This window comes from Chaetodon trifascialis, chromosome 22, assembly GCF_039877785.1.
Source record: "Chaetodon trifascialis isolate fChaTrf1 chromosome 22, fChaTrf1.hap1, whole genome shotgun sequence".
Classification (NCBI taxonomy): Eukaryota; Metazoa; Chordata; class Actinopteri; order Chaetodontiformes; family Chaetodontidae; genus Chaetodon; species Chaetodon trifascialis.
This window is the reverse complement of record NC_092077.1, coordinates 12,409,485-12,420,402: the sequence shown is the minus strand read 5'-3', so window position 1 is coordinate 12,420,402 and position 10,918 is coordinate 12,409,485. Positions and strand designations below refer to the sequence as shown.

The 10,918-nt window shown below is 43.4% G+C and overlaps 1 protein-coding gene across 2 annotated transcripts; it reads left to right on the top strand.

Moving 5' to 3' along the window:
* Positions 1 to 83: 83 nt before the first annotated feature.
* Positions 84 to 10,918, top strand: napepld (N-acyl phosphatidylethanolamine phospholipase D). Of its 2 annotated transcripts, none has more exons than XM_070992373.1 (10): positions 84 to 260; positions 2,837 to 2,912; positions 4,156 to 4,269; positions 4,477 to 4,617; positions 5,306 to 5,530; positions 5,638 to 5,741; positions 5,859 to 6,024; positions 6,257 to 6,405; positions 6,904 to 7,018; positions 8,839 to 10,911. In XM_070992373.1, the coding sequence occupies exons 1-10, from the start codon at positions 124 to 126 to the stop codon at positions 8,968 to 8,970; spliced, it is 1,359 nt and encodes a 452-aa protein (XP_070848474.1). In that variant the 5' UTR covers positions 84 to 123; the 3' UTR covers positions 8,971 to 10,911. The 2 variants fall into 2 exon arrangements, with proteins under 2 accessions (XP_070848474.1, XP_070848473.1); XM_070992372.1 differs by lacking the exon at positions 84 to 260 and adding an exon at positions 709 to 1,039 and having other exon boundaries at positions 8,839 to 10,918.

The following is a 10,918-nucleotide window of genomic DNA, read 5'->3' as shown; positions in this document are numbered from 1 at the left end:
TTTTCTGTCCGCATCCGGACGCTGGACACTTTTCCTTCAGCTGGACACATATGCAACTTCGTGTCACATGGCAGTTTTTTCTTAAAACTCCAGAGCAAATATGGTCAAATACAACGAGCGACAATGGAGACCGTGTTGTGCAGGGCTGTACATTTGTTTCCGGTGTGTAAGTTTAGTAAACACACTTGGCGACTGAATGTAGTTTGTCTGCTCGGGTTAAAGTCCCTCCAGGTGTCCCTCATCAGGGAGAGGAATTCAAGGTAAGTCCACAGTGTCATCTTTTGGTCGTATGAAAATCTATAGACAGAGTCATCTAGGCTTAAAGCCCTTATGTCCTGTATCTCAGTTATCTCTAAAAGTATTCAAACGTTTCAACGGTGAGTTTCTCCTCTTTGACACAGTCAGTGCTGATGAGACAGAGACATAAAATGACTTATGAAGACATAGTTGACTTAAACAGTTTAATAATAAACCAAGTGATAAAATACGCTCATAAAACTATAACTATAAATCTCTTCCCCTAAAAGAAACAGTGAAATAAAAAAAAAATGCACTTACCTGTACTAGTTGCACAAATAATTATTTTACTGTTCTAAATATTAAATACCATGTTTTTATTTATTTATTTATTTATTTATTTATTTATTTATTTATTTATTTATTTATTTTAGCCTGCAGGCATAGTAAGAGTTTCTCGCGCGGTCACGTGATCAGAGGGTTTTAGCGCCGACGTCAGAGAAGCAGAGCTGGTGCCGACTGATCCCCACCGTCCTCCCGCAGTTCAGTCCCGCGTCTTGCCGTGGAAACACGTCTCTCCAGCTGCATTTACTGCTGGCTTTACGTTTCCACTCGCTGGTCCCTGAAACATACGTTGCTGTTATGTAAGATAAACCGCACTGGAAGCGCTCAGGGAGTCGTTTAGCTGTTAATAATGTCACCCCGCTCGCATTAACACAGTATATGGCTAACGTAAATGTAACGAATATGTCTCCTCGCTAAGGAAACAACCGGTGGTGTTCTGTTGCGTTCAAGTTTACAGGTAAGTTGTCTAAAAATAGTCTCAACTGGTGTGTTTCGTTGCTCGGAAGGACGCCTGTGACACTCGACAGCGAGTGTGTGGTGGCCTAATTGTGGCTTTTCAATCAGTTTTATGCTACCACTATTTCCCCCAAGGGACACCTTTGGCTTTGCTAGTTTTCAGGTAAAGATGCTAAAGCTAAGTATTAGTACATTTCTTTACTGTGTTTGGCCGGAAAGTTGATGGCGTACCTGTGCCTGCATTGCTGCTGTTTTTTCCTGTCTGTCAAGTCCTGTTCACACATTTTAAACAGGAAATAGTTGAACCTGTCTAAAGATGTTAAGAGTCGGGGACTAGACTAATTCATGGGCAGGCTGTCATGATGAGAGCAATATTAACGCTAATTTGTTTGCTGATGCTTAACTGTTTTCATCCTGTGCTTGGAGACAAACCTGTCAGATAATAAAGATTTAATTTAACTTGAAGACAGAGTGAGTGGAAAAGCTGCAGACTTCAGATTGTTTGTTGCTTATATGTCCACATCAGGCACGCTGGCTGGCTGCACAGATCTTTGTTTGGTTGTCATCCACAGAGCTCCATTGTTGTCCCCCGTGTCTGTGTGTAGTGTGCAGTTAAAGTCCATTCATGAGCCTGAGAGTGCATCATCAGCGCGCCATAGCTTTAATGTATGGAGTTCCCCAAAGAGGGCAAGTGCACTTGAGTTGCATTACTGCATCAGTGTGTGGACCTGGTATAGTCAAAGATTTCTCTCAGCATAACAGATGGTCCATCTCTTAACCTCTCGTCAATATTATGCCAATCTTGGACCACGTCTTACCAATCTCCTCAGTCAATATCGCAGTGGAGGCCATTCTTAAGTGCATTTTCTGATCTCACTCACGAGCTGGATGGTAGTTAGTAAGGGTGTGTGCTGCTGCACCGTGTTTGCTGTGGATAATGGCAGGATGAGGAAAGGCTGTGATTAGGCTTGTTGGTTTTGGAGCGCATAGGTGCCAAGTAAATGCAGGTGTTTCTTCTCGTACCTCGAAACTAAAATGTTAGATTTACTCTCATGTTTTGCAGCTTTTGCCACAGAAGGGATTATTCCCTTTAACCACACATTCAGTACAGGGCTGACATTGAAGAGATTCATATATATCCTGAGTCAGCTCTGCTAAAAACACACCTGCACCTGAACTCAAAGTTTAATATTGCACCACCATGTGTGAGGTGGGTGTTGTTTGAGATAGAAGCAGCCAGAGCAAATGCACCAGGACTGCAGTGAAGCAGAATTATAGCAATATGTGTGTATAAGTACAGTTAAGTATGAAACATAAGTCTGGACTCATGCAGGCATTATCACATCAATTATTTCGCAATCAGTATTACACAAGAGTAAAAACAGTGCGTAATCTCTCCTGGTGGCAGGATTTTGAGATGCAAATTAATGTTAAAACTGAGACACTAATAGTAAATCCAGCTAGGTTTGAAGCAAGGTTTAGACACTGAATTTGGTGCACTGTGTTTGCACTAAAATGTCACCCTGATAGTGGTGTCATTTGAATACAGTGAAGCGGATCTTGCTCTCTGTCTGATTATTCATTCCGTCTCATATGCAAACTGTGGTTTCACTGTCAGCCGTTAAATGTGCTCTCTTATCTTTGCAGTAGTGTTGCAGTCAGTGAAGGGGTCCAAGTTGTGACTCAGTTGTTCATGGGAGTGTCTGATGTCTGCTGCAGCTTCTGCTGGAGACACTGCGCACTTTGTAACCATGTTGCTTAAGTTAAAAGTGTTTGTGTTTGTGTTAATATGTGCCAGGTGTGGTGGTGAGCCCATGGAGAAGCCATCATCTTCAGGTAGAGCAGCGCTGGAGGAGAGTAAAAGCCTGGTTGAGGTAAGCAGCCTACTCATCAACTCAAAACTGATGTCGCATATTCTAATTTATTTGAGGGAAACGCTTTGCAGTGAAATGAGATGCATATTTCTCTGGAGACCTCCGTTTTGTTTTTGAAGTGTTTCTGCTGTTGTTAGCTGGCCAAATGTGCTGCCAAATTTTGCATCCGGAGCTGAAAATAAGTCTTTTTCACAGCAGACATTTTGACTTGTCATAGCAGGAAGAGCACATGTGTAACTAATTACGTTAACGATGCCTCACCTCCATTCAATTGCTCCAGTCAGCCATTCCAGCGAACCAGCGTGCAAAATAGCAGCTGCTGCTAATCTCAACGGAATACAGTTTTATTGATCACACCCGTACTTTTCCGACTATGACATGCCAAAATGTCTGCCGTGAAAAAGGGCTACTCCTCCGTTTTTACACATCAGATAGACATAGACAGATTTTGCAGCTGGTGCATACCACTCATTATCAGTTATAAATATACCACAGCCTTCTTCTGTATGACCTCGCTAGAATTAATCAGAGAAGAGGATGCATTTCAGACACCGCTGCGGGTGCAACAAGCAATATCAGGCTGCAGAAATGAAGCACCTGCCACTTCAACAGCATAATAAAGATGAATAAACAATATAGAGTTAACTGCACAGTGTCTGCAGCCACAAACACACATGAAACCAAAGGGAGCTGCACAGTTTTTACACACACAAGCTAGGCAACACAGGGGTTGTTGACTTCGCTGTCTGTGGTTATTGTCCTCGCCTGTCTCTGAAGTCCTTCTCTGAACCTTGTGCACCACCGAGTCCTTAACAGTCTGCTCTTGGTTCAGCTTCTTTGCTTGTCCATTGGCAGTTCATAGCATAACCAGTCCTCTCACCCTCTTTCCCAATGTGCTCCTCGAACTTCAAACATTTTGAGCTCAAAGAGGCTCTGCAGCCCCAACTGTGACAGAAATTGTCAGAAACAGCAGAAAGTCCCAACGCACCTCTCTGAAGGACGACGTTCATGTGCAATGTAGCAAAATACAGACGTCACTGCTGGAGGATCCACTGTGAGGATTTTAGCCACCAGAAGCCCAAAATGATTCAAATTCATTTTTCACTCTCCACATTTTACCATCTACAGTTTAAATTTGATGGCATAAAATGACGTCTTAATTGAAGTCGGCTGTGTGGTTAATGGTGTCCCGTCCTCTTTCACATCTCTTGGAGGATGCTAATTGTTTGTATCTGCACTGCAGGATGTCGGAGTGCTGAGGGGTGCTGAAGGTGGAGAGGCGGGTGCTCAGACCCCGAGGAAGAGCAGCTCCTCTCGCTGCTCACGCAAGAGCTTCCGCCTGGACTACCGGCTGGAGGTAAAAACCTCACTTCCCATCATCCTCCTGTCCCCTAAACCCTCTCTCCTCTTCCACCTTCACCTCAGCTCACCTCAAAGCTCCTCATTTCCATAAACTCCTTCCCTCACCATGCCATCTCTCCACTTCTCTACCTGCTGTGTTAACCTGACCTTTGAAATGCCCTTCTTTAATGGCTGAAAATTTATACTTTTTCCTTGATTGCAGGAGGAGGTGACAAAGTCCTGTCAGGACAAACATGGCCGCTGGACCAATCCCTGGCCCACATGGCGGTTTCCTTCCTACACCACCCTGCTCAGGTTCCTGCTGTTGGATAAAAATCACAGCAATATACCTTCTAGTAAAGAGGTTGGTAATTATTAGACCAAAGGTTTGCTATGCTGTGTTAGTCATGTATCACATTTGTTTAAGCGGATCTATGTATTTTTCTTGTATTATCCCTCTCATGATCGGTATTAAGAGTTCATATACAGTATTTCTCGTTACTGTCGGTAGGAACATTTCCCTCTGTCGACTCACAGTAAATACAGCACAGCTCCTGGTGGAAACCTCGCTGAGCTCAGTCAGAGCTTAACAGCTTTCACACAGCTGTAGAAAAATGTTTAACCCCTTAATTGCACAGATTGCACATTGTTTTGTTGTGTAAACCCAGAAAGTTAGAGGATATAAAAGCAGCTTTCACTATATGTCAGATATATTGTGTGTTTGGGTGAAGCCTTGTAAACCACACGTGTATAAGTTTGTCGTTTTCGCTGTAGAGTCGTTGCATTTCCTGAAACAAAAAGCAGAATCTCTAGTCAGCTGCCTTTCCTTTTGGTGTTGCCAAAAAATTGAGGATAAATCCTGCAGGCAGCAGCAAAATCATGTTAACTCGTGGGTCACATTTGCCAGAGTAGAAGACAGTGACTCTGTTATTAGGGTTAGAGGGGGATTATGATTCGCTTCTGAAAAGTATGATCAGACGAAGTCACAAGACGTATTGAGATGTATTCCTGATAATCAGCATGTGGTTTTCTCTCTCCTCCCCACCGTCCAGGCTCTGGACAATGAGCTCCCAGTCATGGAACCGTATTTCGTCCAGAACCCCGACCTCTCAGACTCTGGTCCTGGTCTGAGAGTCACCTGGCTGGGCCACGCCACGGTCCTGGTTGAAATGGACGGGCTGAATATTCTGACAGACCCAATTTTCAGCCAGAGGGCCTCTCCGTTCCAGTTCATGGGGCCCAAAAGGTACCGAGGGCCCCCGTGCACTGTGGAACAGGTTTAGTACTTTTTGCTCTTAATTAACAGCACAGTATCTGACCCATTGTTTCTGAGGCTGCTTCCATCACACACTCCTTTCTTTTCTTTAATCCTCCCACCAAACAGCTGCCCAGGATCGATGCTGTCGTCATCAGTCATTCTCATTACGACCATCTGGATGCTGGATCTGTGGCCAGCCTTAATGCACGCTTTGGAGGGGAGCTACGCTGGTATGTGTGTTAATCTGACTCACCGGGTGGAGGCTGTGGCTGTAAGAGCCGAAGGGCCTGCCACAGTGCAGTAATAAGAGTATGCCAGGATGCTGTAAGACCACGTGTGTTTCACAGGTTCGTGCCCCTGGGTTTGATGGACTGGCTGGTGAAGATGGGCTGTGAGAACGTGATGGAGCTGGACTGGTGGGAGGAGAACTGCGTCCCGGGTCATGATGACATCACGTTTGTCTGCACGCCCTCACAGCACTGGAGCAAACGCACCGCGCTGGACGACAACAAGGTAATGATTCATTACACTTATTAGTAATTACTGCCTCGATTTTAGCTTTTAGGTATTAATTTCTACACTTAATGGCTTTCTTTGGGTTAATTCAGATTGTATAATAAGTGCATAGATGTGTGTAATGTCACTACACAAATACAACAGCTCAGTGTTTGATTACTAAATAATGATTCAAATAGACAAATGGCAGTTTTACAGTTTTTATTTGTCTTGTTCTGTTTTCTCTCAGTCTTTATGGGGCAGCTGGTCTATTTTGGGTCCGGACCACCGGTTCTTCTTTGCTGGTGATACCGGCTACTGCTCTTCCTTCCAGGAGATCGGACGACGCTTTGGACCGTTTGACCTCGCAGCGATCCCCATCGGAGCTTACCTGCCCAGGTTCTGTACATGATACACACACACACATATACACTTAGTGGCCACTCTGTTAGGTACACCTGTATGATCTACTGCAATCCAATACAGCTGCCATAAATTCTGCCTTTCCAAAGTGGAAATGTTTAACTTCAGCTTATTACCAAGAAGGCTACAGTCAGTGGTGGTGATGTACTGGACTACATTGTACTGAAGTGTTTCAAATTTTTTGTCCTCCCTATTTACAAACATGGGGAAGGGGCAGAATATTAGAAACACTTCACTAATACAATGTAGTCCAGTACATCTCCACCACTAACTGTAGCCCTCTCAGTAATAAACTCAAGTTACACATTTCCACTTTGGAAAGGTAGAATTTATGGCAGCTGTTGGATGTATTGGATTGCAGTAGATCATACAGGTGTACCTAATAGAGTGGCCACTAAGTGTAAAATGATTTTGTATGTAATCATCTAAATTAGCATTGAGTGTAAGATTACTGAACTGTTCTTTATTTTTCAGGGATATGATGCAGGGGCAGCACGTCGATCCAGAAGAGGCGGTTCAGATTCACCAAGACCTTCAGGCCAAACAGTCTGTGGCCATTCACTGGGGAACCTTTGCTCTGGCCTACGAGGCAAGAGGACACAGTTACTTAGATTTGAGTCAGATGATAAGATTGATGCCACTCTCACATCTGTCCATGCAGTCATTAACACACAGTAAAATGTGCTAAACGTTGAGGGAGCATTCTGCTGAAGCTCAGCGTTCATGTTAAATCACGACCCATCAGTAGATTGTGCAGCAGATGACATGATTAGCTCAGAATAAAGACTAGAGACAGGGGGAATGGCTGGCCTGGCTCTGTCTGAAGGTAACAAAATCTGCCTATCAACACCTCTGAAGCTCACTTATGATGTTATATCTCATTTGTTTAATCTCAAAGAAAAAAAATGTGTTAAAGTGATGATTTCTGGATCTACAGGAGATGATGTGCTGGACTCTTTGTTGGATGGGCACAGTCACGTCTGGAGTGAGGTTGTCAGGAAGCCAGCAAAGACTCCAGGAAGGTGGTGAAAGGCCTGGCTGGAGTCTTTGCTGGCTTCCTGACAACCTCACTCTAGACATGACTGACCATCCAACAAATAGTCCAGCACATCGTCTCCTGTAGATCCACGAATCATCATTTTAACACCATTTTGTAGAGATTAAACAAATGAGATAACATAATTAGTGAGCTTCAGAGGTGTTGATAGGCAGATTTTGTTACCTTCAGACAGAGCCAGGCCAGCCATTCCCCCTGTCTCCAGTCTTTATTCTGAGCTAATCATGTCATCTGCTGCACAATCTACTGATGGATCGTGATTTAACATGAACGCTGAGCTTCAGCAGAATGCTCCCTCAACGTTTAGCACATTTTACTGTGTGTTGATGACTGCATGGACAGATGTGAGAGTGGCATCAATCTTATCATCTGACTCTCGACAAGAAAGTAAATTTCCCCAAATCTCAAACTCATCCTTGAACACACAAGCATAAACAAATGGAGAACAAAGCAAACAGAGGTTCATCTACTTCTCATAAGTGCACACTACTACGTTGTATTACCAGAACATAACAGAGCGTCAGAGCGCTTTTTATCTCCATAGAGCTCGAGCTTTCATGTCGCTCTCTGGGCTACTGTGACTTAGAATAGTGATGGAAAAATGTGTTGGTAACAAACTTAGTGTAGTTGTCAGTTTTATTAGGTACACCACGCTGGAACTAATGCAGTGTAATCCAGCAGTGAATGCTCCCTTCAGGAAAGTCACAATGTTCAGTTTGGGTTGAACCTGTCTTCAAAGGTGTTGATTGAACCTCATGATCATTGAGCAGGCTGCAGTTTGTGGTGCTGTTGAATTAGTTTGCTTTATACTGACTGGTGTTTCTATCATTTTGTCCACCCCATTTCTATGAGCGAGGGCAGACTAAATAACAGAAGCACCTCTCAGTATAAAGCACCACAAACCGCAGCCTCAACAGTGATCATGAGGTTCAGTCAACATCTCTTTGAAGACAGTTGAACCCAAACTGAACATTGTGACTTCCCTGAAAGGAGCATTCACTGCAGGACTGCTGGATTAGCCTGCATTAGTTCCAGCGTGGTGTACCTAATAAACTGACAACTACACTAAGTTTGTTACCAACACATTTTTCCATCACTATTCTAAGTCACAGTAGCCCAGAGTGCGACATGAAAGCTCGAGCTCTACGGAGATAAAAAGCGCTCTGACGCTCTGTTATGTTCTGGTAATACAACGTAACAAAGGTGCCATTGTTTGTTAAGCTGCACGACTATTTCTGCAGCTCACACAGTTTAACAACCTGACAAAAAAACATGCTGAGCTAAAATTAGCCTGTCTGAAGCCTGTGTGTGGGGACGCTCGTTAACACTCACCCTGTCCCTCCTTCGTGCAGTTCTACCTGGAGCCGCCGGTCCGTCTCAGAGAGGCCCTGGAGCAGAAAGGACTGAGGCCAGAATCCTTCTTCACTTTGCATCACGGGGAGTCTCGCCTTATAGCTTCACAGGAAGGAGACGTCTTTAACTGATCCCCTCTGTGGCTGAAACAAAGAGCAGAACATTTTACTCACCGTGCATAGATGGACTTCAGTGATTTGAGTTTGAAATGCATATGTGTATGCAGTTTACATACTGAATGTTGTCAGTGCTACCTACAGGAGCCGAGACTCCGCTCTGATGTTGAATGTTGGCGTTAGCTCTTAGTGCTGGAACAGTGTGCTAAGTGTGTAGTTCACGTCACAAATACGATTTAAATCCATATAAGATTTGTATGAGCGTAACACTAAGAGAAAAAAAAAGAGCACAAGTAACAGAAAATTTTATCCTGAAGATAAAAGTGCCAGTTTTTAGAGATTTCTGAAGCTAAAGATTGTTTCCATGAGGTGATAACTTCAATTTTGGAGCACATTAATGTCAAAAAAGATTTTTATGGTGTTCACGCAGCTTCAGGGGCTTTTAAGCCCACTGAAATGAAATCTGCACGCATGCGTCATCAGTTGGTGTAAACTTTACAGTCAAGAGGCCAAAACATGAATGGATTCTTCACAGTGACTTTAATAAAATGCAACAGGAATTAAACTGACATGGAGTAGCTTGTGGCACATTACTGTATGAGCAGGGCTCTTAAACTGAGAAATTAAAAGGAGTAATTTGGGTTTTTTTGAAGTTGGATAGTATGAAGTACTTATCCATAGTCAGTATGTTGCTTACAGGACATGGCAGCCGGCACACACTCCATTAGGAGTAGCAGCAAAACTTATACAACCACCAAAAAAAAAAGGACCACTTAAAAAAAAAAACAAAATCACTTTCCATGTATGCTGTTTTTAGATTATTTTCAGATTTACCTTCTAGTCTGACAGTTCCAATGGAAAACTCCTTTGATAAAAACAGTCATTTTACCTCGCAGTACACAGGAGTCACTGCTCTGCTGTTGTTGATCTGTTAGTCTTTGGTGTCATTTTGTGATTTTGGTGTTTTAAAAAGGGTTGGTTCAGAACCAACAAGTCACACAATGACACAAACAAACTAAGGTATCGAGGCAGCGGCAGGTCAGCAGCTCTGGTGTTCTGAGAGGTAAAATTACTGTTTTTGTCAATGGAGTCTGGTGGCTATGGAGAGAACAATATAACTGCTTCAGTCTCCCATTGGAAAGAGCTGTGTGACAGCAGGATAAAGCACTGAAAACATACTAAATATAGCTATATACGCTTTGCTGCTGCTCCACACGGGGGGCATGCTGAGCGCCATCTACTGTAGGTGATACACTGACAACGGAGAAGTACCACATACAACCCTAGTTAAAAAAAACTGAACTGTTCCTTTAATGTAGGTGAAGTTTGTGTGTGAGCCACAAACCTCTGGTGTGAAGCTGCACTGGAGATGCTGATGTAGCTTCATGTTGACACACAGCAGGATTTCCTGTAACATAAAGAGAATATTAGAAACTTATTTAGAGTAGTGATTTTCCTAAGACTGGTGCTAAGCACAAAGGTTTTCTCTGAATGTACTCTGGCCAAACCAAAACTAGAGGAGACGCAGAAATGTTAGACATCTGTTTTTTGTTGTCTGTGAGTTGAATCCCACTGTGGGATGCAGTCAGAAGCTGAGCTGGGTTCAGCTTCATGCTCTGCAAATGCTGTGTGTGTTCCCACTTCAGACATGTTTGTTTTTGATGCTCTGAAACCACAGCAGACGTTTCCCTCTTTGCTTATCGGTGTGATCACATTCTCACTTACGTCAACGGATGTATTTGCCTCAGAAACAGTAACAGTAGAATCGTTTTAGTGCTCGAGTGATGTTATTTTGGATTTTGTTTTTTAATGCCGGGTCTGTAAAGCCAGAATGTACGAACAGTCGACAGCACAATGTGTTCATTTAGCAGCCTGCTTCCAACTACAAGGCCAGACTGTGCTAACTGTGGTTTACACTTGATCCCTGTCACTGAATTACTCATTAAATATAACTTGCATATCA

What these genes read in the sequence shown, in the direction of transcription:
- napepld (XM_070992373.1), top strand. Translation starts at nt 124, where the DNA reads ATGGAGACCGTGTTGTGCAGGGCTGTACATTTGTTTCCGGTGTGTAAG. An exon ending in AGAGTAAAAGCCTGGTTGAG is followed by an intron (nt 2,913 to 4,155) that starts GTAAGCAGCCTA and finishes TCTGCACTGCAG; the next exon opens with GATGTCGGAGTGCTGAGGGG. An exon ending in CCCCGTGCACTGTGGAACAG is followed by an intron (nt 5,531 to 5,637) that starts GTTTAGTACTTT and finishes CCCACCAAACAG; the next exon opens with CTGCCCAGGATCGATGCTGT.